The sequence below is a fragment of the Dipodomys spectabilis genome, unplaced genomic scaffold (assembly GCF_019054845.1).
Source record: "Dipodomys spectabilis isolate Male_0828 unplaced genomic scaffold, ASM1905484v1 ptg000296l, whole genome shotgun sequence".
NCBI lineage: Eukaryota > Metazoa > Chordata > Mammalia > Rodentia > Heteromyidae > Dipodomys > Dipodomys spectabilis.
Genome location: NW_024870973.1, coordinates 1 through 25436, shown reverse-complemented (window position 1 = coordinate 25436; position 25436 = coordinate 1). Strand labels below are relative to the sequence as shown.

Sequence of the window (25436 nt, the reverse complement as noted above, 5' to 3'; positions counted from 1 at the left end):
CCCGCCGCGCACACCCCCCGCCCGGCCGCGGCCCCATGCGCGCGGACGCCCCCCGCCTCGACGCGGGAGCCGCGCGGCGCGCCCAGGTAACGGGCCCGGGGGCGGGGCGGGCCGCCGCGTTCTCCCGCGCCCCCGCTCCCCTCCCCGTCCCCTCCCCCCCTCCCCCACCCTCCCCTCCCCCCCTCCCTCCCCTCCCCCTCCCCCCCTTTGTGCCCATCCTGGGACTTGAACCCAGGCCCTGGCGCCCCCTCGGAGCGGACCTCGGGGGCTGGGCCTCGAACCGCGATCCTCAGGCCTCAGCCTCCCCTGGGGGGAGTACCCGGATGACAGGCCCGCCCCCCCTCCCCGGACCCCACCCACGTGGGGACCTTCCCACTTCCTGGCAACTTTCTGGCGCTGGCTGGCCCTGACCTCGGGGCCTGGAGTCCCCGACTTCTTCTCTTCGGTCTGTTCCCGCCCCCCTCCTCCAGGCCCGGCGCTCCACCGCGCGCGCCACGCTCCACCTCCAGCTTCTTGGCCCCTTGGAGGCCTTCGCGGACTTTGCGCGCCCGGCCTGGCTTTGAACCGTGATCCTCCGGATCTCCAGCCCCCCGAGTGGCGTAGAGCCGGCAGGCCTGAGCCCCCCGCGCCCGGCAGGCCCGCGCTTCTTGCTTTTCCAGTTTGATTCTGAGCCGTTCCCTTCTTTCTCCCTCCCCACCCAGTTTCCCGCCTTCGCTCTGTGGTGTTGGTCACGGGTGGATAGATTTATAGGTTCCATAATTGATGATCTTTTTTTTTTGGGGGGGGGGATAGACTTTTGGGGGGGTCTTGGTCTGTAATCCAGCTTCATTTCTGTGTTTGAATTTGTGTGTGGGGGAGAATAAAACCTGGGGGAGCTGATGAGTGATAGCGATAATGATGAGGCAGTGTCTAGAGAAAGGAATGAATGATTCCCCTTGACTCTCCTGTCCCCGAAGGGAACCCTCAACCCCCTTTTTTCCGCCCATGCTGATTGCTAGGGTTCAGGGGTCTGTATCTGTTGAGTGCATATTTTGGAGCAGGTAGATTCAGCTGGGGCTGATAAGATTTCTTTCTGGCTCCCTTTTGGATTAAGTCCCCTAAAAGCAAATCTCAACTTCATGATCCAAGCCAAAGGGTTTCATTGCTAATTTTCTTTTTCTTTTGTCAATCGTGGGGCTTTTTCTTTTTCTTTTGTCAATCGTGGGGCTTGAACTAGGGGCCTGGACACTGTCCCTGAGCTCTTTTGCTCAAGGCTGGCACTTTGCAAACACTTTGAGCCACAGCGCCACTTCCGGTTTTTCTGGTGGTTCGTTGGAGATGAGACTTTGAATTGCGATCCTCAGATCTCAGCCTCCTAAAGCTGGGATTACAGGCATGAGCCACTGGCCCTGTTGCTTTGTTATTTACTTTGTTATTTGTTATTTACAGCCTGTTTGTTTGGGGTGCAGTTTCTTAGGTAAAATAACAGATAAATAATAAAAATACGATACAATAATAATAAAAATGGTGACACCTCTTAGGGGATGTTCTTGGTTGCGTTTACATTTTAAAGCAAAGACTGTGTTGGTGATCTAGTATTTCTTGGTGGCCCAGTGTCTTAGAAGAAGAAACTACAATGAACGTCTTTTAAGTTTCACAAAATAGGAAAATATAAGAAAAAGTAAATTGTCACTTTTTGGGGGGGCTGGTCTTGGGACTTGAACTCAGAGCCTGGGCACTGTACTTGAGCCTTTGTGCTCAAGTCTGGTGCTCTGCTGCTTGAGCCACCACTCCCCTTCCAGTATTTGGCTGGTTCATTGGAGATAAAGTCTCATGGACTTTCCTGCCCAGGCTGGCTTTGAACTGTGGCCTTCAGTTCGCAGCCTCCTGAGTAGTGTTAAAGGCACCTGGCTAAATTGTTATTGTTTTATAAATGACAGCCGGAATGACTAAATCAAAATGATTTTTTTTCCTTTCTTTTCTGTCAGTCGTGGGATTTGAACTCTGGGCCTGGGCGCTGTCCCTCAGCTCTTCAGCTCAAAGCGAGCGCTCTACCACTTGAGCCCCAGCGCCACTTCGGGTTTTCGGGTGGTTGATTGGTGAGAAGAGTCTTTGAATTGCGATCCTCAGCTTTCCTCCTCTTGAGTAGCTGGGATTACAGGCGTGAACCAGCAGTCCCTCCCCTCCCCCAAATGATGCCTTTAGAGACAATGATCCGTTTTCCAAGGTGGATGGAGACTGAATGTGGCTGTGTGATTGTATTGCATACTGGGAGTTCTGGGCTCTACTGGGAAGGTCTGGAATAACTTTGAGATTAACCAGGGAAACTCCCATATCAGGAGCCTGAAAGATAAATCAGGAGCTGGTGCTCACACCTGTAATCCCAGCTTCTTAGGAGGCTGGGTTCTGAAGGATCACGCCTCCAAGCCAGCCTGGGCAGGAAAGCCAGTGAGACTCTTTTATCTCCACTTAACCAGCAAAAAGCCAGAAGTGGAGGTGTGGCTCAAGTGGTAGAGCACCATCGTTGAGCAAAAAAAACAATGTTTAAAGGAACAGTTCCTATGTCTTGAGTTCAAGTCCCAGCACAGCTACAGAAAACAAAACAACCCCGAAAGGACCTGTCTGGGAGCCAGGAGTAAAGTGGATTTGGTGTTCTTCCCATGTAGGAGCTGAGGTGGAACTGCATTCCCGGGCACCGCACACCTCTATCATGGAGACCGAGAGCGAGCAGAATTCCAGCTCTGCCAGCAACGGTGCCAGCTCGGGCAGCAGCTCCCGGCCCCAGATCGCACAGATGTCCCTGTATGAGCGGCAGGCGGTGCAGGTGGGTGCCATGGGTGGTGGGGGTGGTGGGGGGGGGGGAGGTGAGGGGGTCCCCCTCCATTTCTTCCTAACAGTCGGGTCAGGGCCCGCCCAGCTGCAGCCTCTTGAGAAGTTCCCAGGAAGTGTGTGTGTGTGTGTGTGTGTGTGTGTGTGTGTGTGTGTGTGTGTGTCATCCGGGCTACTCGGGGGGCTGAGATAGGAGGATCATGGTTCAAAGCCAGCCCAGGAAAATCTGTGAGACGATCCATCAAAAAGCTGCAAGTGAGGCTGTGGTTCAAGTGGTAGAGCGTCAGCCTTGAGAAAGAAAAGAAAAGAAAAAAAGCCCAGGGACAACACAGCGCTCAGGCCCTGAGTTCAAACCCCAGGACCGGCACATACAAAGCAGATAAAGTAGACTTTGAATGGTGTTTATATAAACATCCGTTAGCATGATGCTATAGAAACCTGACAACTCCCAAGTAATTGAAAATTTACCTATTGTCGGTCGTGGGGCTTGAACTCTGGGCCTGGGCGCTGTCCCTGAGCTCTTCAGCTCAAGGCGAGCGCTCTACCACTTGAGCCACAGCGCCACTTCCGGTTTTCTGGGGGTTCATTGGAGATAAGAGACTCTTGGACTTTCCTGCCCGTGCTGGCCTTGAACCGCAATCCTCAGATCTCAGCCTCCTGAGTAGCTAGGATGATGGGCGTGAGTGAATTCTTTAGAAGCCAGTCTTCATTTTTCTTTTCCTTCCTTTCTCTTCTTTTCCTTTTGTCTTTTCTTCTTTCCTTCCTTCCCTGGCTTCATCCTTCCCTCCTTTCCCTCCTTCCCTCCCTCCCTCCCTCCCTCCCTCCCTCCTTCTTTCCTTCCTTCCTTCCTTCCTTCCTTCCTTCCTTCCTTCGTTTTCTGGAGCTTGAACTCAGGGCGTTATACTCTCGCTTGACTTTCACTTGAGGCTAGTGCTCTACCACTTGAGCCACACCTCCACGTGCGACTTTTTGCTGGTGAATTGGCTTTCTCTGCCCAGTTGATCTCCAGTCTCAGCTCCCGCCTTCTAGGATTCCAGCTGTGAGCCTCGGGCCCACCTTACTTTCCCTCATTTGCATATGAGATCCTATTTATCCGTCGATGCCCAATTCCCTGGCAGGTGATCAAGGCTTAGGCGTTGGAACAGGAAAAGGGTCAGGCCACATGGAGTACAGTCTCCCGTCCCCTCCGTTCCTCTGTCTCCTTCCGAGATTACAGGGAGTGGCGGAGAGCCTGAGCCAGGCGTGCTGGGCCCGGTCTGGTGTCCTTGGGTCCTGTCCGTGGATGATCTGCCCTGAGTCTCGCGTGCTGTCCGTCTGTTTTCACAGGCGCTGCAGGCTCTGCAGCGGCAGCCCAACGCCGCGCAGTACTTCCACCAGTTCATGCTGCAGCAGCAGCTGAGTAACGCGCAGCTGCACAGCCTGGCGGCCGTCCAGCAGGTGAGCATGCGCGGGAGGGAGCGGGCACGTGACCAGGCCAGGGCCTTCTGCCCACCGGGAGCCAGACCCCTCGCTGTCCATCCTCCAGGTTAAGAAGGGGAGGAGCTCCATGGCTGCTGATGCAGCCGGAAGGTGCTGTGCGCACCCCTGTCATCCCAGCTACTCAGGAGGCTGAGATCTGAGGATCGTGGTTCGAAGCCAGCCCGGGCAGGAAAGGCCATGAGCCTCTTTTATCTCCCTTGAACCCAGAAAACCGGAAGTGGTGCTGTGGCTCAAGTGGTTGAGCGCCAGCCGTGAGTCAGAACCCAGGCCCTGAGTTCAAGTCCCAGGACCAGCACCAAAAAATGGGAGAGTCACCTTGTAATGGTTGAATGACTGATGGAGATCTGGGGTGTGCAGTATGGCTGTCACTCTCCATGTGGAGAGAGAGAGAGAGAGAGAGTGTGTGTGTGTGTGTGTGTGTGTGTGTGTGTGCTGTGTGCGCATGCGCTCACACACATCTGCCAGAACTTGGGGCCTGGGCGCTGTCTCTTGGGTTTCTTCACTCAAGGCTGGTGCTCTACCACCTGAGCCACACCCCACTTGCAGCTTTTTGCTGGCTGATTGGAGGTAGGCGTCTTGGGTTCGTCTGCCTTGGCTGGCATTGAACCTGTGGCCTCCTGAGTGTCTAGGATGGCAGGTGTGAGCTCCGGGCCGGGTTCCGCAGGTAGCTCTTGAGCACTTGAAGTGTGGCGAGTCCAAACTGAAGTACAAGTATACACATAAGTATTCATAGCATCTCCAGCAATAGGTATATATACATAATGTGCAATATATAATACGGTATACTGTGCTATATGTAGGATATGCTATAAATGAAATATACTATATACATGAAGTACTATAAGTGATATAAATTATAGTGTACAGAACAAATTTACAGCACACATAAATGTATTATTTATTTATTCATTTATTTATTTTTGTCGGTCGTGGGGCTTGAACTCGGGGCCTAGGCGCTGTCCCTGAGCTCTTCAGCTCAAGGCTGGTGCTCTACCACTTGAGCCACAGCGCCACTTCTGATTTCTAGTGGTTTATTGGATCGAAGAATCTCACGGACTTTCCTGCCCGGGCTGGCTTTGAACTGTAATCCTCAGAACTCAGCCTCTTGAGTAGCTAGGATGACAGGCGTGAGCCACCAGCACCCATACTAGTATAAATATGTACTAAATACATAGTATATGTGTTAAATATATATTGTTTACGCTAAATATACATACATATACAGTAATGTATATTTACTATACATCTATACTATGTATAGTTTGTCATACATAGGTTTACTATGCTTACTATAATCTATGATATACTGTAAGCATATAGTATGTATAAATATATACTAAACACTGTATATAGACAGTAGTAAATCTGTTTATAAATACTATGTATTCTACGGTATATCTATATACTATAGATATGATGTATGTTTGTAGATACAGTGTACATATCTATAGTACAGTGTACATTTAGAATATGTAGTGTGTTTGTATTATAGATAGAGCATATGTAATACAGTGTATGTGTACTATATATAGTGTATATGTATCTATTGTACGTCTGCAGTATAGTATGTTTATAGTATGTCTGTGATAATGCTTTGGTGCCTGTACTAGCTGCTGTAGTACATGTTTACATACTAGCACATCTACCTGTATCGTACGCCTGTATCTGTAAGGTACCCATTGTTTAATAGAGTCATAGAATGTCTATGATGTACTGGGAATGGACACCCATAAACTTACTGAAGCTCACACCTTGTGTTGCTTCTTGGCACACACGCAGGTGTGCACACGACTCGCGTGCACTTGTGTGAGCTGGCTGTGTCCTGGCCGTAGCTCCTGGTGGACTTGCCCGCATGGCTCTTGGGTGAGAGATGGGAGCCGGGAGGCCGGCGGGCCCCGGGCCCTGTGCGCAGCGGCCGGGCTTGGCCTGTGCGGACGCGCGCTGCTGCGGTAGTGGGTGTGTGTTTCCCTGTCCGGAAGGACTGTGCTGTGAGTCCTATCAGGGAGCCGGGAGGCCGGCGGGCCCCGGGCCCTGTGCGCAGCGGCCGGGCTTGGCCTGTGCGGACGCGCGCTGCTGCGGTAGTGGGTGTGTGTTTCCCTGTCCGGAAGGACTGTGCTGTGAGTCCCATCAGGGAGCCGGGGCTGCGCCTCACGTCTCCCTCCATCTCCCCTCACAGGCCACGATCGCTGCCAGCCGCCAGGCCAGCTCCCCGAACCCCAGCACAGTGCAGCCGCAGCAGGCCTCCACCACCCAGGCCTCCGTGAGTTCCCCTCCCACCTGGCCTCCTCCCTGATATTTGCCTCGGCTCCTCTCAGAACGTTGACCTCACCATGTTTACTGAGCCAGCGTGGGAAATTTCTTGCTCCCCCCCCCCCCTTTTGTGCCTATATTGGGACTTGAACTCAGGACCTTGGTTTTTCTTTTAGGTTTTTCCCTTCCACCCCCTCAAGGCTGGCGTTCCACCACTTGAGGCACAGCCTTCTTTCCGGGTTTTTGGAGGCGGGAGGTTCACAGCCTGGCCTCCTGGGTAGCTGGGATGACAGGCGTGAACCACAGCTCCTGGCTTCACCTTTCCTTTGACCGGTTTTCTTGGTGTGCCTCACAGATGAACGTGGCCACCACGTCGGCCGCCCAGCTCATCAGCCGATCCCAGAGCGTGAGCTCGCCCAGTGCCACCACCCTGACCCAGTCTGTGCTGTTGGGCAACACCACGTCCCCCCCGCTGAACCAGTCCCAGGCCCAGATGTACCTGCGGGTAAGTGTCACAACCGGCCTGGGCCAGGGCCGCGGGTTCGCATCCTGCTTTCGCTGCCAAGGGTTGAGCTGTGTGTGGGGAAGGAAGCCAGCCTGCCGTGGGCACCAGCCTCCAAGCTGCAGAGCTTTTTTAAAATGCTGATCCTGGGTCTTGAACTCTGGGCCTGGGCGCTGTCCCGGAGCTCTTCAGCTCCAGGCCAGCGCGCTACCACTTGAGCCACAGCGCCTCTTCCGGCTCTCTTGGGGGTTCATTGGAGATGAGAATCTCGCGGGCTTCCCTGCCCCAGGCTGGCTTTGAACCGGGATCCTCGCATCTCAGCCTTCTCTGGGGAGCTGGGATGACAGGCGCGAACCACCAGCGCCTGGCTGAAAGCTGTTTTCTTTCCCTCTGTTTACCCCTGGTACGTGTAGCGGGGCTCAGGATTATATTGCTAGAAGATTCGCCCTGAGTGTCAGAGGTCGTCTAACATTTAAACTTAGGGCTCGAGTACAAAATCTCCTTTTTTTAGTGCCAGTACTGGGGCTTGAATCAAAGTCAGTTAGTGCTCTACTACTTGAGCCACAGCTCCACTTCTGGCCTTTTGCTGGTTTACGGGCGCTAAGGCTCTCGTGGACTCTTGCTGCCCGGGCTGGCTTTCAGTGTGATCCCCAGCTCTCAGCCTCCTGAGGGGCTGGGGTGACAGGCCTTGTCTTCTCGCTGCTTCCGTCTCCTTCACGCCCCTTCTTGCTCTCCTTGCCAGCCACAGCTGGGGAACCTGTTGCAGGTAAACCGGACCCTGGGCCGGAATGTGCCTCTCGCCTCCCAGCTCATCCTGATGCCCAACGGGGCGGTGGCCGCGGTGCAGCAGGAGGTGCCCTCCGCCCCGTCCGCCCCGTCGCCCGGGGTCCATGCAGACCCCGACCAGGTCAGTGGCCGCCCTGCTGGCCGGCGCCCGCCTCCGCCTCCGCCTCCGCCTCCGCCGCTCTCCCTCCTCCGTTTCCCTTCCCCTTCCCTGCCACTGTCCATTCCTTTCCTTTCCCTTCCCTTTTCACTCAGTGTTCCTTTCTTTCTCTTCTCTTTTTTCCTTTCCTTTCCTTCTCCTTTCCCCTTTTCCTTTTCTTCTCCTTCCCTTCCCCCTTCCCTTCCCTTCCCTTTCCTTCTTTCCATTCTCCTTTCCCCTTTTCCTTTTATCCTTTCCTCCTTCTTTCCTTTCCTTTCCCTTCTCCTTCCTTTTCCTTTTTCCTTTATCTTTCCTTTTCCCTTTGCTTCTCTCCTATCATTTCCTTTTGCCTTTCCTCTTCCCTGTTTTTCCTTCTCTTTCTTACTTCCTCCCTGTCCCATTCCCAACCCCTGCAGTGCGTGGATCCCTTTCCACGCTGCTTTCATTTGGGAGAGACGAGTAGGATTCCCTCACATATGTACATCTGGAGAATGTTGCTTTAGTTTTTTGTGCTGGTGCTAGGACTTGAACTCGGGGCCTAGGTGCTGTCCCCTTAAAGCTTTCTCACTCACGGCCAGGGGTCTAGTACTTCCTGGAGGCACACCTCCACTCCGGCTCCTGGGAGATAAGGCTCACACAGACTCACCTAGCCTGGTTGGCTTTGAACCGCGATCTTCCCGTCAGCCTCCTGAGTGGGCTGGACTGCGGGTGTGAGCAGCTGAGCAAAGTCCCGTTTGCAATGTGTTTCAGGTGCAGAACTTGGCGGTGAGAGCGCAGCAGGCCTCAGCCCCCGGGGCCCAGATGCCAGGCCCCGCGCCCAAGGCCGTGGCCCCCGGGGCCTCCCCGGCGTCGGCGCTGTCCCAGGCCTCCAGCCAGGCCCTGGCCGTGGCCCAGGCCGCTTCGGGGCCTTCGGGCCAGTCCGTGAACCTCAGCCAGGCTGGCGGCGGCGGCGCGAGCAGCCTGCCCGGGTCCCTGGGCCTCGGGGCGGGCGGCCAGGCCCCTGGGGGCTTGGGCCCGTTGCCTTCGTCCGCCTTGGCCGGGGGCGGCTGCCCCAGGAAGGGCACCGGGGTGGTGCAGCCCCTGCCTGCGGCCCAGACCGTCACCGTGAGCCAGGGCAGCCAGACCGAGGCGGACAGCGCGGCTGCCAAGAAGGCCGAGGGGGACGGGGGCGGCCCGCAGAGCGTCGGCGTGAACCTGACCCGCACGGCCACGCCCGCGCCCAGCCAGACCCTCATCAGCTCCGGTGCGTGAGGGAGCCCACCCGTTGCCGCGCCCTCCCTGCGGGGCGTGGGCCTAGGGGGCGGGCAGGCGCTGACCACACCGGGATGGACAGAGCGGCACCAGGCTGCCCCGTCCGTTGCAGTCCTTCTGTGCTGGTCCTGGGGCTGGAGCTAAAGGCCTAGGACTTGAGCTTTTTGTGCCGCAGTGCTCACACCTGCAATCCTAGCTACTCTGGAGGCTGAGATCCGAGAATGGCAGCTCGAGGCCAGCCAAAAGTAGGAAAGTCTGTGAGACTCTTAGCTCCCAGTAAACTCAGGAAAAGCCCGAAGTGGCGCTGTGGCTCAAGTGGTAGAGCGCCCACCTTGACAGCGCCTGGGCCCTGAGTTCAAGCTCCAAGATTTGTAAAAAGATTAAAAAAAAAAAAAAGACTTAAGCGCTCTACCGCTTGAACCACAGTTCTGCTTCCAGCTTTTTTTGCTGGTTCATTGGAGATAAGAGCCTCAGGGATGTTCCTGCCTGGGCTGGCTTAATGCTGCCATCCTCAGAGCTCCGCCTCCGCAGTATCTGGGATTACTTACAAGTGTGAGCCACTGGTGCCCAACTTTTAAAGTGTGTATTTTTTTTTCTTGGTTGTGGGGCTTGAACTCTGGGCCTGGGCTTCTGTCCCTCAGCTCTTCAGCTCACGGCTGGTGCTCTACCACTTAAGCCACGGCGCCACTTCCGGTTTTCTGGGGGTTCATGGGAGATCAGGGGCTCACAGACTTTCCTGCGTGAGCTGGCCTTGACCCGCGATCCTCCGATCTCAGCCTCCTGAGCTGCTGGGATGACAGGCGGGAGCCACAGGGCCTGGCTGTATCTCTGTGTGTGTGTGTGTGTGGTTTGTGTGTGTGTTGTGTGTTGTATGTGTGTGGTGTGTGTGTGGTATATGGTGTGTGTTGTATGGTGTGTTGTATGTGGTTTGTGTGTATGTTGTGTGTGGTGTGTGTTGTATATTGTATGTGTGGTTTGTGTGTGTTGTATGTGTGGTGTGTGGTTTATTGGTGTGTGTGTGGTGTATGGTGTGCTGTGTGTGGTATGTGTGTGTTGTGTGTGTGGTGTGTGGTGTGTGTGGTGTATGTGTGGTGTGTGTGGTGTATGTGTGGTGTGTGGTGTGTGGTTTATTGGTGTGTGTGTGTGATGTGTGTGTGGTGTGTGGTGTGTGTGTGGTGTGTGGTTTATTGGTGTGTGTGTGGTATGTGTGTGGTGTGTGTGTGGTGTGTGGTGTGTGGTGTGTGTGCTGTGTGTGGTGTATGTGTGGTGTGTGTGGTGTGTGGTGTGTGTGTGGTGTGTGTTGTATGTGTGGTTTGTGTATGGTGTGGTGTATGTGTGGTGCATGTGCAGTGTGTGGTGTATGGTGTGCTGTGTGTTGTGTGTGTGGTATATGTGGTGTGTATGTGGTGCATGTGCGGTGTGTGGTTTGTGTGTGGTGTGTGGTGCATGTGCGGTGTGTGGTGTATGTTGTATGTGCGGTGTGTGGTGTAAGTGTGGTGTGTGTATGGTGTTGTATGTGTGGTGTATGTGTGGTGGTGTGTGTTGTATGTGTGGTTTGTGTGTGGTGTGTGGTGTATGTGTGGTGCATGTGCGGTGTATGTGTGGTGTGGTGTATGTTGTATGTGTGGTGTGTGTGGTGTGTGCGGTGTTGGTGTGCTGTGTGTGGTCTGTGTGTGGTCTGTGTGTGGTTTGTGTGTGGTGTGTGGTGTATGTGTGGTGCGTGTGTGGTATATGTGTGGTGTGGTGTATGTTGTATGTGTGGTGTGGTGTGGTGTGTGTTGTATGTGTGGTTTGTGTGTGGTGTGGTGTGTGTGGTGTGTGTGCGGTGTTGGTGTGCTGTGTGTGGTCTGTGTGTGGTTTGCGTGTGTGGTGGGGACGGGGGGGGGGGGGATGAGCTGGGGGGGGGATGAGCTGCGGGGGGGGGGGGGCGGGGGGTGTGATCCTGACCCGGCCCCTCCCCGCCCCAGCCACGTACACGCAGATCCAGCCGCACTCGCTGATCCAGCGGCAGCAGCAGATCCACCTGCAGCAGAAGCAGGTGGTGATCCAGCAGCAGATCGCCATCCACCACCAGCAGCAGTTCCAGCACCGCCAGTCGCAGCTGCTGCACACGGCCACGCACCTGCAGCTGCAGCCGCCGCAGGCCCCGGCCGTGGCCTCCCCGCAGCCCCCGCCGCTGCCGCCCGCGCCGCCCGGCGCGCCCTCCGCGCAGGCGCAGCCGCCGCCGCCGCCGCCGCCGCCCGCGCAGGCGCAGACGCAGACGCTGGTGGTGCAGCCCATGCTGCAGGCCGCGCCGCTGCCGCCGCTGCCCGACGCCAAGGCGCCGGGGCCCATCCCGGCCAAGCCCGCCGCGCCGCCCAAGCCGCCCGCGCCCGGCGCCGCCAAGCCGCCCGCCGCGCAGGCCGCCGCCGCCGCCGCCCCGCACATCCCCGTGCAGGTGGTGGGCGCGCGGCAGCCGGGGCCCGCGCACGCGCAGGCGCTCGGCCTGGCGCAGCTGGCGGCCGCCGTGCCCGCCCGCGGCCCGCCCGGCCCCGGCCCGCCCGCGCCCGCGCTCGCCGCCGCCTCGCCGCCCTCGGCGCAGGCGCCCGCGCCCGGCCCGCCGCAGGAGCGCGCGCAGCCCGCGCCCGCGCCCGCGCCGCCCGGGGCCCCCGCCGCCGCCTTCTACCTGCAGCCCGCGCACCTGCCGGTGAGTGAGCCAGCCGCCCGCCCGCACGCACGCACGCACGCACGCCCGCGGGACGCCCGCGCCGCGCTCGGGGTCCTGGTGGGGCCCGGCGCCCGTCCGGCTCCGCGGGTCTGGAATCGGCGCAGGGCGCCCCTGCCGGGCGGTCGGAGCCGCGGGCCCGCGGGGCGGCGGGCGCAGGAACCGAGCTCAGCCCTGGCCTCGCCGTGGCCGGTGACGGGCGGGTCTGGCCCCACGGAGGAGGCGCTGCGGGCCCCGTGCAGATGGGGGCTGGGTGCAGTGGAGGGGTGTGCGGGTGGCAGTGTGCGGGTGGAGGGGTGTGCGGGTGCAGGAGTGTGCGGGTGGAGGGGTGTGCGGGTGGAGGGGTGTGCGGGTGGCAGTGTGCGGGTGGAGGGGTGTGCGGGTGCAGGAGTGTGCGGGTGGAGGGGTGTGCGGGTGGAGGGGTGTGCGGGTGGAGGGGTGTGCGGGTGGAGGGGTGTGCGGGTGGAGGGGTGTGCGGGTGCAGGGGTGTGCGGGTGGAGGGGTGTGCGGGTGGAGGGGTGTGCGGGTGGAGGGGTGTGCGGGTGGAGGGGTGTGCGGGTGGAGGTGTGCGGGTGGGGAGGTGTGCGGGTGGAACTGTGAGGTGCGGGGTGTGCAGCGGGAGTGTGAGGTGGGTGGGAGTCAGGTGTGGGTTTAGGTGCGAGTGTCGGGTGTGGGCGGGGTGTCGGGTGTGGGGTGTCAGGTGTGGGCGGGGGTGTCAGGTGTGGGCGGGGGTGTCAGGTGTGGGGTGTCAGGTGTGCGGGTGTGGGGTGTCAGGTGTGGGCGGGGGTGTCAGGTGTCAGGTGTGGGGTGTCAGGTGCGGGTGTGGGTGTCAGGTGTGGGCGGGGTGTCAGGTGTGGGCGGGGGTGTCAGGTGTGGGGTGTCAGGTGTGGGGTGTCAGGTGTGGGGTGTCAGGTGTGGGCGGGGGTGTCAGGTGTGGGGTGTCAGGTGTGGGCGGGGTGTCAGGTGCGGGCGGGGGTGTCAGGTGTGGGGTGTCAGGTGTGGGGTGTCAGGTGTGGGCGGGGGTGTCAGGTGTGGGGTGTCAGGTGTGGGGTGTCAGGTGTGGGCGGGGGTGTCAGGTGTGGGGTGTCAGGTGTGGGCGGGGGTGTCAGGTGTGGGGTGTCAGGTGTGGGGTGTCAGGTGTGGGCGGGGGTGTCAGGTGTGGGGTGTCAGGTGTGGGCGGGGGTGTCAGGTGTGGGGTGTCAGGTGCGGGTGGGGGTGTCAGGTGTGGGCGGGGGTGTCAGGTGCGGGTGTGGGGTGTCAGGTGTGGGGTGTCAGGTGTGGGCGGGGGTGTCAGGTGTGGGGTGTCAGGTGTGGGGTGTCAGGTGTGGGCGGGGGTGTCAGGTGTGGGGTGTCAGGTGTGGGCGGGGGTGTCAGGTGTCAGGTGTGGGGTGTCAGGTGTGGGGTGTCAGGTGTGGGGTGTCGGGTGTGGGCGGGGGTGTCAGGTGTCAGGTGTGGGGTGTCGGGTGTGGGCGGGGGTGTCAGCTGTGCCGGTGGAGGTGGCGCAGGGGTTGGTGCGCATGCGCCCTGAGCGGCTCTTGCTCCGCAGGCGAAGGCGCCGTCGCTGGCGGTGAAGCGCAAGGCCGAGGGCGAGGAGGAGCGGGCGGCGCTGCCGGGGCGCGCGGAGGACAAGGGCGGCCTGGGCCTGGGCCTGGGCCTGGGAGGTCAGTGTCCTTCCCCTTGGGCCTGGGGCGGCGGGGACCCGGCCGGGGCGCGGCCCTGACTGCCGCCCTGGCTTCTCCTGCAGAGAAGGCGGAGGCCGCGGGCGGCGGGCCGGGCGCGGCGGGCGGCGACCCGGAGCTGGCGGGCCTGGGCCTCGGCCCCGCCGCCCCCGCGCCGCCGCCCTCGCTGGCGCTGGTGCCGCGGCCGGCGGGGGACTCGAGGCCGCCGCAGGCCATCGTCAAGCCGCAGATCCTCACCCACATCATCGAGGGCTTCGTCATCCAGGAGGGGGCGGAGCCGTTCCCGGTGAGGGCGGGGCCTTTTCTATGGGGGCGGGGCCTCCGGGGAGGGCGGGGCCTGGGAGGCAGGGTGGAGCCTTTTCTATGGGGGCGGGGCCTAGGGAGGCGGGGCCTCTGAGTGGGCAGGGCCCCTGGGAGGGCGGGGCCTCGGGCCCTGAGTGGTCGGGTTTTACAGCGGAAGTTGGAGCTTCCGGTGAGGCGTGAGGAAAGGAGGCGGGGCCGGGTTCGTGGCTCTCCAGTTAGGCTTGCTCACGCAGGGCGCGGGCGCGGTGCTCCTGGAACCGCGCCTCCATCCCTGGCTTTTTGCCAAGTGGAGCTGAGGCTCCCGGGCTTCGCTGCCGCGGCTGGCTGCGAGCCGCCGCCCTCCGCGCTCGGTCCCCGCAGCGGCGATGCCAGGCGTGGAGCCGCTCGTGGGCGGCTTCGCACGAGGCTCCGCGCTGCGCCCCGGCCGCCTCCAGCCCCGGCCCGGCCTCGCCGTGGCGGGGCCGCACTGGCCGGGCGGCCGCCCTCACCCACACCCTCTGGCAGGTGGCGTGCTCGCAGCTGCTGAAGGAGTCTGAGAAGGCGCTGCAGACCGGCCTCCCGCCGGCGCTGGGCGGGAGCCCTGCGGGGGGCGCGCTGGGCGGGGACAGCCCCTCTGCGGGTGAGTGCCCGCGCCCCGCGGATGAGATGGGGTCACGGCACAGCTCGGGCTGGGCTTGAACCCGAGGCCTTCGCCTCCGCCTCCCGAGTCGCCGGGCTCGCAGGCGTGCGCTGCCGGGCCCGCGGGCTCCCCGCGCCCCTTCTGCCGGTGGCGGGGGGGGGGGGGGGGGGGGGGGCGGGGGCGCGTGAGGTGCGCGGCGCGGGGTCCGACTGCGGGTCCCGAGGGTTCGGGCCGGGCCGGGCCCGGGCTCCTGGCTTTGTTTTGCTCTGTTCCGCCCGGGGCTCGAACTCCGGGCCTTGCTGTCTCGCGTGGCCGCCGCACCGCCCTTCCAGCCTGGCGGTGCCTCGCAGGTCTGCCGGGCTGGGCTCGAATCGCGGTCCTCAGATCGCAGCCGCGCGCGCGGCTGGGGGGCCGGGACGACAGGGGTGCGGACGCATCCGCTACTCGGAGCGTCGAACTCGGGTCGTGCGCGGCGCGGCGCGGGTTCTCCACGGCCCGTCTGCCTTGCAGAGCCGGACAAGAAGGCGAGCCTGCTCAAGTGCGAGTACTGCGGGAAGTTCGCGCCCGCAGAGCAGTTCCGCGGCTCCAAGAGGTTTTGCTCCGTGACCTGCGCCAAGAGGTGACGGGGTCCGCCCCGCCCCGCCCCGCCGAGGCCCCCGCCCCTCCCCGGCCGCCCCGCCCCTTCCCCGCCGAGGCCCCGCCCCTCCCCGGCTCCCCGCCCCTCCCCGGCTCCCCGCCCCTTCCCCGCCGAGGCCCCGCCCCTCCCCGGCTCCCCGCCCCTCCCCGGCTCCCCGCCCCTTCCCCGCCGAGGCCCCGCCCCTCCCCGGCTCCCCGCCCCTTCCCCGCCGAGGCCCCGCCCCTCCCCGGCCGCCCCCGCCCCTTCCCCGCCGAGGCCCCGCCCCTCCCCGCCTCCGCGGCTGGCGGCGGGCTCACGCGGGGGCCGCCCTCGCCACCGCAGGTACAACGTGAGCTGCAGCCACCAGTTCCGGCTCAAGAGGAAAAAGATGAAGGAGTTCCAGGAGGCCAGCTACGCCCGCGTGCGCCGGCGCGGGCCCCGCCGCAGCTCCTCCGACCTGGCCCGCGCCAAGATCCAGGGCAAGCGCCACCGGGTGAGGGGCCGCGTGCGCATGCGCGCGCTGTCCGGTCCTGGGGTCCGAACTCGTGGCCCGCGCTCCACGCCTTGAGCCACACGCAGCCCCGCTGGCGGCGTGCTGCGTTCACTGGCGAGGCGTCTCCCAGACTTTCCTGCCCCGGCCGGCCTTGAGCCGCCATCCTCGGGTCGCAGCCTCCGAGGGGCGGGGCCGGAGCGCCGCTCCCACGATCCCACGCGAGCGCGCGCGCGCATGTACGCCTAATCTGCACATGTGCGCGCGTGCACCACGCAGCACCTGCTTACATACGTGTGCTGACGGGCCTGTGCGCACGTGCGCCCCGCCCCCCGCCCCCCCCACCGCGCGCTGCCCCCGCCCCCCCGCCCCTCCCCCCCCCCCGCGCTGCCCCCGCCCTCCCCCCGCCCCCCTCACTCCCGCGCCCCGCCCTCCCCGCGCCCCGCCCCCCTCACTCCCGCGCCCCGCCCCCTCCTACGCCCCGCCCCCTCACTCCCGCGCCGCCCCGCAGGGCCAGGAGGACTCGAGTCGCGGCTCCGACAACTCGAGCTACGACGAGGCGCTGTCGCCCACGTCCCCCGGGCCGCCGCCCCGCCCCGGCCACGGCGAGCGCGAGCTGAGCGGCGGCCTGGCCGCGCCCCCCACGCCCGAGCGGCTGGGCGCGCACCCCGACTTCCTGCCCGCCAACCCCAGCCGCTGGAGCGTGGAGGAGGTGTACGAGTTCATCGCGTCCCTGCAAGGTGGGGACCCCCCCCCCCCCCCACGGCTCATCCGGGCCCGCGCGGGGAGGCCGGGCTCCCGGGCGCGCCCCAGGCCTGCGCCTGCGCCTCCCGAGGGGCGGCTGCACGAGGGCGCGCGCCCCACTGGCGGGAGCGAGGGCGTCTGGCACCCGCGTCGCCCCCCCCACTGCGGCTGCGCGGGCGGCGGCATCGCCGGGGTGGGGCCCGGGGCGCATGCGTGTCCGCCCCCGCCCGCCCGGCCTGACGCCGTCTGCGCCTGCGCCCGCCCCGCCCGCAGGCTGCCAGGACATCGCCGAGGAGTTCCGCTCGCAGGAGATCGACGGGCAGGCGCTGCTGCTGCTCAAGGAGGAGCACCTCATGAGCGCCATGAACATCAAGCTGGGGCCCGCGCTCAAGATCTGCGCCAAGATCAACGTCCTCAAGGAGAGCTGAGAGCTGAGCGCGGCCGCGCCTGCTCGGAGCAGGGGACGGCAAGGCTGGCGCCACCGCCGCCAGCGCGCAGCGCGCAGGCGCCGCCCCACGGCGAGGACGGCGTGACCACGCACAGCGCGCAGGCGCCGCCCCACGGCGAGGACGGCGTGACCGCGGACAGCGCGCAGGCGCCGCCCCACGGCGAGGACGACGTGACCGCGGACAGCGCGCAGGCCCCGCCCCACGGCGAGGACGACGTGACCGCGGACAGCGCGCAGGCCCCGCCCCACGGCGAGGACGGCGTGACCACGCACAGTGCGCAGGCCCCGCCCCACGGCGAGGACGGCGTGACCACGCACAGTGCGCAGGCCCCGCCCCACGGCGAGGACGGCGTGACCGCGGACAGCGCGCAGGCGCGGCGTTGGCGCCTTCGAGGACTCCAAGCAGGCCGCGGCTCGAGCGGTAGCGCAGCCAGCGACCCAACAGGGCGGACACGGAGTTCGAGACCCGGCCTGGGACAGAAGGAAACAAGACGGGGCGCAGCCGCGGAGCGGCCGCCTGTCTGGGACCGTGTCGGGCGGGCAGGAGGCGGGGCCTCGGCCCGGTCCGCGGGGTGGGCGCGCGGCTGTGGCCGGGGCGGCCGGGGCTGCCTGGGCGGCCGCGCCCCGCCGGTCGCCGCCCCGCCCGCGCCCCGCCGCCGGCCGCCTCGGTGCTGCTCCCCACGCCGCACAGAGCAGATATTTTTTTCTTCCTTAGTAAAAGGTGAACACGGACCCGCCTCGCTCCCGCGCCCGCCCGCAGCGCCGCGACGCGCACGCGCACACTGGCCGAGGCGACGCGCAGAGCAGCTTTCGGTTTCGGTTTTTTAAAATAACATTGTTTGTGTAGAAAGGAACAAACCCGCGCCCCCATCCTGCCCGCCCCAGCGCCGCCGCCCGCCGGCAGCGCGGCTTCCCTGAGCCTGCGGGGGGCGCGGCCTCTCCTGCCCCCACTCCCTTTCCAGACGTTTCCAGGGCGCCGGGGTGGGGGGGTGAAACCACAGGCCTGGGAGAAGCTGAGAAACGAAGGCCCTCCTCCCAGGTCCCGCCGCGCGCGGGGCGGTGCGGGGCGCGGGGGCGGGGCGGGGCGCGGGGCGGGACGCGAGCCTCCGCCCGGCTCAGGGCAGCAGCAGCAGCAGCAGCAGCAGCCGCAGCCGCGGGAGCTGAGCGAAGTCGTCGTCGATCCGGGTAAACGCTGCCAGAGCTGCTGCTTTTTGGCGGAGGGAGAGAAGCCCCGCGCCTCGGCCCGCCCGCGCGCGCTGGGTGTCGGGGGCCGCGCGGCTGCCAGGCGTCGCCAGGCCGGGTCCGCTCGGTGCCGGCAGCGCCGCGCCTCTGCGGGGGGGACGCGGGGAGGCGGAGACGCCCAGCAGGCGGCGCTCACGGGCAGCAGGCGCCGTCCGCTCCTCCGGCTCCTCCCCGCGCCGTCCCGCGCTCACACGGGCAGCAGGCGCCGTCCGCTCCTCCCGCGGGTCCCCGCGCTCACATGGGCAGCAGGTGGTCGTCGCGCTCCTCCGGCTCCTCCCCGAGCTGGTCGTCGCCCACGCCGCGGTAGGCGGCGGGCGCGTGGCGGGGCTTGGAGCGGCACACGAAGTCGCAGCCGTCCTGGGGGCGGGGGAGAAGGCACGGGAGGAGCTGGGACTCGCGCCGCCGCCCCGGCTCCTGCCCGGCACGGAGGAGGCCGAGGGGGGAGGATCCCAGGCGGAGGCCGGCACGCAGGGGCCTCCGCTCCAGCGCCGGGCGCTCTACCGCTGCGCGCTTAGCCGGAGGGAAGAGGCTCACGGGCTCTCCTGCCCGGGCTGGCCTCAAACCGCGACCCTCCATCTCGGCCTCCCGAGGAGCCGGGATGGCAGGCGGGAGCCGCGGGGACCTGGCGTGCGGGTACGTGTCCCAGGCCCCAGCTGCCGCCCGTGAGCAGGCCGGACCCCCAGCGCCCCACGGACCCCACCACTCACCGCGACCAGGTTGCCCAGGTCCTGCCAGAAGGCCAGGTGCGGGAGCTGCTCCATGCCCTTGGCGCCCACCACCAGGCGGCGGTACAGGAACCCCCCGGTGACGTAGACGGCCGCCAGGGACGCGAACCTGCGGCCAGGGGACGCCCACTCTTAGCAGGGCAGCGGCTCACGCCTGTCATCCCAGCCACTCAGGAGGATCGAAGGCAGCCCAGGCGGAGAAGCCCCGCGAGACCAGGACCTCCAATCGGACCACCCAAAAACCACAAGTGGCGCTGTGGCTCAAGCGGGAGAGCGCCAGCCCTGAGCACAGTGAGGCTCAGGGACAGCGCCCGGGCCCCGGGTTCAAGCCCCAGGACTGACAAAAAACAAACCCCAAGAAAAATAAACACCAAACAAATAATCTAATAATGCACTGCCCTGAACACTGCCTGCCTTCCTTCCTTGCCTCCCTGGCCCTGGCCTAGGCTGTCTGTCCTGGGGCTTGAACTCAGGGCCTTCTGTTCTTAAGCCTTTTCACTCAAGGCTGGTGCTCTGCCACGTGAGCCACGCCTCCCCGTCCAGCTTTTTGCTGCTTCACTGGAGGTCGGAGTGGCTCAGCTTCTCCCGCCCTGCCGGGATGACAGGCGGGAGCCACGAGGCTCGGCTGCAAGCTCGGTGCGGCTCCTGTGGCCTTCGGGGCGGCCTGGCGGGGTGGGGGTGTCGCCACTCACGTGAGCAGCAGGATGGAGCCCACGCTGAGGCGGGAGGCCTCGGGGGCGCACGCCAGCCTGCTGTCCATCTCGAAGAGGTAGAAGCAATCTTGCACCTTGCCCCGCTCCTCAGACACCGGGGTGAAATTGTCCTGGAGAGGGGACGGGGAGGTCTTCGTGGGCCGCGCGCGCGAGGGGCGGCCCCCGGGCTTGAACTCAGGGCGCTGCCGCTTGAGCCACAGCTCCACGTCCGGCGGGACCGCAGTCCGTGTCAGCCGGGCTTCCAGGCGTCACCACCGGTGCCCGGAGGGCTGGGCCGGTTTGCCCGCGCCCCCTCCCCGGCCCCCTGCTCACCGCGAGCGTGTGGCGGCTGCAGGAGATCATGACGACGGCCCTGCGCTGCTCCCGGCCGCAGTGGTTGTCGTACTCGTCCCCGCCCTTGTAAATCAGCATGATCCAGTTGCCTGGCAGGGACGCGAGGTGGGCTGAAGCGCCCTGGGAGGCCTGGATGGGGGGTATTTTTTTCCCCCTCTTCTAAAGCTGGTCCTGGGGCTTGAACTCAGGGCCTGGACACTGTCGCTGAGCTTTTTCTTTTTGCTTAAGCCTAGTGCTCTACCGCTTGGGCCGCAGCGCCACAGCTTTTTGCTGCAGATGAGAAGCGCAGACTGGTCTGCCCAGCCTGGCTTCCACGTGCGATCCTGCGATCTCAGCCTCTTGATGAGCGGGGATTACAGGCGTGAGCCGCAGTGCCCGGCCCAGCTGAGGGGCCGAGCTGGGGGTGGGGGTCGGGGGAGGGCGGGACACTCACTTCCGTTGAAGATCTGTGTCTCGTTGAGCCTGCCCACCACCGTCTCCTTGCCGGTGCTTTTGTTGATCTGCACCAGGCCGGCTCCCGAGGTTTGGTTGCTGGCTTCGCGGCACACGCGGAAGATGTAGAGGTATGAGTCTGCGCCCTGGCCTACCGTGCTCTCGAAGCTGCAAGGCAAAAGTGAGGGGACCGGTCACTGGTGGTCAGTCCCACGCGGCCGGCCACCTGCTCATCTGGGTGGACCTGACCCGACCCAGCCCGACCCGCTCAGTTCTAGAATGCCATTTTTTTTTTCAGCTGGGATTACAGGTGTGCGCTACCGTGCCCGGCCAAGGCAGTTTCTTAAGCGGTCCAAGGCGCTCGTTTACCTTTTATTGAACAGCGGGTCCAGTCTCTTGAGCAAGGCCAGCTCCTTCTGGGATTCTTTCTCTTTTTCGCCAACTAAGTCGCAGGTTTTTTCTTCTGTCTGCCAGGATTTGTTCACCTCCATGGCCAGGAGCGCGAGCAGCAGCGGCCCTGGCTTCCAGCACGCGAGGGTGGGCCGCATGCTTCTGGCGGAGAACGCAGAGCAGGGGGAGAGGAGACACACAGGAATTACGGAATAAACCACCAGCGTGACTCGCGGAGCCACAAACAGAATGTTCTAGCCTCTCATGGAGACCACTGTAGAAGGAATCCATGCGTGTAACTTTTAGTCTAATCCATAGGCGAGTCTTTTCAAACAGATTAGGGAAGGAAGGAGGAGGAAGGGAAACGAGTTTATTATGATCACTGTTAAACTGCTTCTTTACAGGGTTCTTTTTTATTTTTAGTTCCAAGAACAGGACTCGAACTCAGCACCTGATGCTTTTGCTCACTGGCTAGCACTCTACCATCTTAGCCACACATCCAATAACATTTTTTTTTTGTTGTTGGTTGTGGGGCCTGAACTCAGGGTCTGTCCCTGTCCCTCAGCTCTTCAGCTCAAGGCTGGCGCTCTACCACTTGAGCCACAGCGCCACTTCTGGCTTTTTCTGCTTATGTGGTGCTGAGGACTCGAACCCAGGGCCTCATGCATGCAAGGCAAGCGCTCTACCACTGAGCCACCTGCCCAGCCCCTCAACACCGCTTCTTTACAGTTTGGAGAGTCACTCAGATTAGCTGGCTCATTATGCAAAATGTAATGCTAGTTGGAAAGCAGAGTTTAAAGAAGCGGCCTTACCCAGGGCCAAACGGAATATTACGGTCTGAAAACAGTTATTCAGATGCAAAAGAATCCAACTGGAACACTCTGGGGCCCTAACTTTTCCTACCAAAATTCCAGGATCATCTAACAGTCTCTTTAGTCATTGTAACAATGGTAAACAGAAACATGGCCTACTATCTCAAAGTGTGTGAGTGTGTGTGTGTGTGTGTGTACTGGAATTTAAACTCATGGTCTCCTGCTCTCACTTGGCTTTTTTTTTTTGTTCAAGTGGGTGCTCTACCACTTGAACCACACCTCAATTCCAGCTTTTTGCTGCTTAACTAGAGCAAAAGAGTTTCACAGACTTTCCTGCCCAAGCTGGCTTCAAACTGCGATCCTCGGGTCTCAGCCTCCTGAGTGGCTGGGATTACAGGCGGGAGCCTGGTGTATGGTTTACGGTTCACGTGCTATTTCCCATAATCCAATGGGGCAAGTCATGTGATTTCCTGTGCCATTCACTACGGTCATATTAATACAAAATTGCAGACAATAACCAGGGCTGAGGGTCCCACGGATGCTCAAAAACACAGGCAAAGGGACCCAGCGTGTGAGAACAGGACTTAGCCAGAGCGGCAGTACTGGGTCAAGCACCGTGGAGCGCCGAGCTTGGAGGAACCAAGTCATCTTCGCAGAAACGCTAAGCAGTTCTGCAGGGATCGTGGCACGGGGTGAGCTCAGCACACAAACACCAACGTGAGTCGGCGGAACTCATGACCCACGCGCAGCCAGCGCACGCAAGTTCTGCCATGAGTATGTTCTGGAAACGAGAATCAAGGAGCAAACTCACATGCTGCCTGGGTCGTTTGGTTTTCTTTTTTCCCCCCAGAGAAAGGGGAAGTGAGCGTTCCCAAGGCTCCCGGAAGGAGAAGAAAGAATTCAGCTCTAAACTTCCCACGCCTCCCTGGGCTCAGTATGGACGCAGCAGCCCGCCTTACTGGAAGAAGAAAGCTTTTGTTAGCTAATTAGCAGGCCAGATGCCTCGGGTCCCAAATTTCAAATGCTCCCATTTTGGGGTTTTGAGATCTCCTTGCCACCCGCTCCCCCTGGGTCTCCCCAACCATTTCTGGGGAGCGCGATCTCACCAAATGCTGTGTTCTTTGGCCTTACAGCGAATGCAGAGCAGACGTCTCCTCTGCTTCCTGTTCGAGGTCTGTGGGTTAAGTGGAAGGTTGGGGTGTAACGCTACTTTGCTCACTTAAGATTTGAGTTGTGTTCATTTTTGGGGGGGGGGGGCAAGGCAGAAAAAGGAGGTGCTAGATCCCCCTCATTTTTAAAGGTGAAGAGAGTTGCACGTGAACTTTCCCAAAGGGGAAGTCAGCTGGGCAAGCTGGGAGGATTGTTGGACACCCAGGTGTACAACCATCAGGACAGAGAAAGACCAGAGGTGGCGGGCCTCCCTCCGGGCCTCCCTCAACGTCAGATAATTAAGACTTGAAACGCTATTCCCAAGGTGCCAGCCCCTGTCTGCTTGTCCCGGGGCTTGAACTCGCGGCCTGGGCGCTGCCCCTGAGCCTTTTCTCCAGCCTCCACCACCTCAGCCACGGAGCCACTTCGGGCTTTCTGTTGGTTCACTGGAGAGAAGCAGTTTCTGGGCTTTCCTGCCAGGGCTGGCTCTGAACCACGGATTCCCCTGAGCAGCTGGGACGCAGGGCGGGTGCGACCAAGCCCGGCCACACCCCAGACCTCAGGGGAAGAGGGGCCTGCTGCTCCTCCCGCCGCCCCAACCAACCCGCCCCAACCCCACCCCGACTCCCCTGCACCCCAACTACCGCCCCAAACCCTCTGCACCCCGACTCCCCTGCACCCCAACTACCGCCCCAAACCCTCTGCACCCCGACTCCCCTGCACCCCAACTACCGCCCCAAACCCTCTGCACCCCGACTCCCCTGCACCCCAACTACCACTGCCAACCCCACCCCGACTCCCCTGCACCCCAACTACCGCTGCCAACCCCACCCCGACTCCCCTGCACCCCAACTACCACTGCCAACCCCACCCCGACTCCCCTGCACCCCAACTACCGCTGCCAACTGCACCCCGACTCCCCTGCACCCCAACTACCGCCCCCCAGTCCCTGCCCCGACCCGCATCGCCCCCCCCAGCCCCGTGCGGGGTGGACGCGGAGCCCCCGTGCCCGGCCCCCTCCCCCCGCCCCCCCCGCCCCCCCCCCCGCCCTCCACCCGCACTCACGCGCCCCCTTCCCCCCCTCCCCCTCCCCCCCGCACTCACGCGCCCCCTTCCCCCCCTCCCCCCCCCCGCACTCACGCGCGCGCCCCCCTCCCCGCCCCCCCGCCCTCACGCGCGCGCCCCCTCCCCCTCCCCCCCGCACTCACGCGCCCCCCCCGCCCCCCCGCCCTCACGCGCGCGCCCCCCTCCCCCTCCCCCCCGCACTCACGCGCGCGCCCCCTCCCCCCCGCACTCACGCGCGCGCCCCCTCCCCCCCGCACTCACGCGCGCGCCCCCTCCCCCCTCCCCCTCCCCCCCGCACTCACGCGCGCGCCCCCTCCCCCCTCCCCCTCCCCCCCGCACTCACGCGCGCGCCCCCTCCCCCCTCCCCCTCCCCCCCGCACTCACGCGCGCGCCCCCTCCCCCCTCCCCCTCCCCCCCGCACTCACGCGCCCCCCCCGCCCTCCCCCCCGCACTCACGCGCCCCCCCCGCCCTCCCCCCCCGCACTCACGCGCGCGCCCCCTCCCCCCTCCCCCCCCGCACTCACGCGCCCCCCCCGCCCTCCCCCCCGCACTCACGCGCCCCCCCCGCCCTCCCCCCCGCACTCACGCGCCCCCCCCGCCCTCCCCCCCCGCACTCACGCGCGCGCCCCCGCCCCTCCCCCGCACTCACGCGCGCGCCGGCGCGGAGCCCGCGGAGCCCGCGAGCGCGGCGGCGGCAGGCAGGGCGGCCTCGAACCCGGGCGCGCGGCTGCTGTCAGAGCCCGGCGCCCCCGCCCTGCGCGCTTCACCCCCGGAACCGGAAGCCGGAAGCTCCGAGCCGCCGCCGGCGGGCCGCGGCGCCTCCCAGCCGACCCCGCGGCGCGAGGCCGCGGAGCCATGCTTCCGGTCTTCCGGGCCACGCCAGCCGCTGATTGGGCTGAATCCTCGGGCCTTAGCGCCGCCCCGTCTCGCCAGCACCAATCGCGATCGAGATTGGCAGTGCGCGTCCCTCTCTAGCCAATAGCGTGCCGGGGTCCCGCCTCCCTGAACTCTCGCCTCTCATTGCCCCAGTCCCGCGGGGTTACGACGTACGTCAGCTTCTGATTGGTCCTATTGGAAAGGGCAGGGACGGCGGAAGCGGAAATACGCAAGGCCGCCCCTGCGCCCTCTCGGGAGTTGTAGTCCTGGCCGCCCGCGTTCCCCCGGCGCCGCCCGGCTCGGCCTGTGGGCGGCGCTGTGGAGCGGCGGCGCTGTGGAGCCGCGGCGCCGCGTCCGGCTTCCGGCGGGCTCCGGGCGAGCCGAGGCCGCGGACACGGCCGCGCGCGCGGGCTTCGGCCTCCGACGCTTCTTGACAGGAAAAAAAAAAAAAAAAAGTCGAATCGTTTTCTACAAACAGAAGCGCGAGATGCCCGGGAGGCCGGGAAAGCGGCGAGGCCCGGGGTCCGAGGCCCGCCCGGGAGGCCGGGTGCGAGGCCAGCCCGGGAGGCCGGGAAAGCGGCGAGGCCCGGGGTCCGAGGCCCGCCCGGGAGGCCGGGGTCCGAGGCCAGCCCGGGAGGCCGGGTGCGAGGCCCGGGGTCCGAGGCCAGCCCGGGAGGCCGGGAAAGCGGCGAGGCCCGGGGTCCGAGGCCAGCCCGGGAGGCCGGGTGCGAGGCCCGGGGTCCGAGGCCAGCCCGGGAGGCCGGGTGCGAGGCCCGGGGTCCGAGGCCAGCCCGGGAGGCCGGGTGCGAGGCCCGGGGTCCGAGGCCAGCCCGGGCAGCAGCCTCCAGTGAACCAGCAAAAAGCCAGAGTAGAGCCGCGGCTCA

General features: G+C 63.9%; 2 protein-coding genes across 4 annotated transcripts; one reads left to right on the top strand and one right to left on the bottom strand.

Annotated features, from left to right (window-relative positions):
* The first annotated feature begins 410 nt into the window (after nucleotides 1-410).
* Phc1 (polyhomeotic homolog 1) lies at nucleotides 411-16952 on the top strand. The gene is made up of 15 exons (XM_042701521.1): nucleotides 411-445; nucleotides 2646-2803; nucleotides 4135-4245; nucleotides 6464-6547; nucleotides 6893-7042; nucleotides 7782-7946; nucleotides 8712-9204; nucleotides 11180-11898; nucleotides 13463-13577; nucleotides 13661-13881; nucleotides 14403-14517; nucleotides 15028-15136; nucleotides 15476-15626; nucleotides 16135-16363; nucleotides 16641-16952. Exons 2-15 carry the CDS (start codon nucleotides 2690-2692, stop codon nucleotides 16793-16795), a joined length of 2931 nt encoding a protein of 976 aa, XP_042557455.1. The 5' UTR covers nucleotides 411-445; nucleotides 2646-2689; the 3' UTR covers nucleotides 16796-16952.
* A 677-nt stretch (nucleotides 16953-17629) lies between these two features.
* M6pr (mannose-6-phosphate receptor, cation dependent) lies at nucleotides 17630-24403 on the bottom strand. 3 transcript variants are annotated; one of them, XR_006151066.1, is made up of 10 exons: nucleotides 24326-24402; nucleotides 22569-22636; nucleotides 22274-22420; nucleotides 20630-20812; nucleotides 20262-20428; nucleotides 19808-19917; nucleotides 19475-19605; nucleotides 18765-18891; nucleotides 18221-18414; nucleotides 17630-18166 (listed from the first exon to the last, which is right to left on the bottom strand). XR_006151066.1 is itself a non-coding variant. In XM_042701523.1 (9 exons), exons 4-9 carry the CDS (start codon nucleotides 20806-20808, stop codon nucleotides 18292-18294), a joined length of 837 nt encoding a protein of 278 aa, XP_042557457.1. In that variant the 5' UTR covers nucleotide 20809; nucleotides 22274-22420; nucleotides 22569-22636; nucleotides 24326-24403; the 3' UTR covers nucleotides 17630-18291. The 3 variants fall into 3 exon arrangements, 2 of the variants coding, with proteins under 2 accessions (XP_042557457.1, XP_042557456.1); XM_042701523.1 differs by having other exon boundaries at nucleotides 17630-18414; nucleotides 20630-20809; nucleotides 24326-24403; XM_042701522.1 differs by having other exon boundaries at nucleotides 17630-18414.
* Between the last annotated feature and the right edge of the window lie 1033 nt (nucleotides 24404-25436).

Excerpts from the sequence above, each read along its gene's own strand:
- M6pr (XM_042701523.1), bottom strand. The coding sequence starts at position 20,808 with ATGCGGCCCACCCTCGCGTGCTGGAAGCCAGGGCCGCTGCTGCTCGCG. Across the intron at positions 19,918-20,261 it reads GACACAGATCTTCAACGGAA|GCAACTGGATCATGCTGATT; the intron begins GTGAGTGTCCCG and ends CGTCCCTGCCAG. Across the intron at positions 19,606-19,807 it reads GCAGCCGCCACACGCTCGCG|GACAATTTCACCCCGGTGTC; the intron begins GTGAGCAGGGGG and ends TCCCCTCTCCAG.
- Phc1 (XM_042701521.1), top strand. The coding sequence starts at position 2,690 with ATGGAGACCGAGAGCGAGCAGAATTCCAGCTCTGCCAGCAACGGTGCC. Across the intron at positions 13,882-14,402 it reads AGGGGGCGGAGCCGTTCCCG|GTGGCGTGCTCGCAGCTGCT; the intron begins GTGAGGGCGGGG and ends ACCCTCTGGCAG. Across the intron at positions 15,627-16,134 it reads TCCAGGGCAAGCGCCACCGG|GGCCAGGAGGACTCGAGTCG; the intron begins GTGAGGGGCCGC and ends GCCGCCCCGCAG.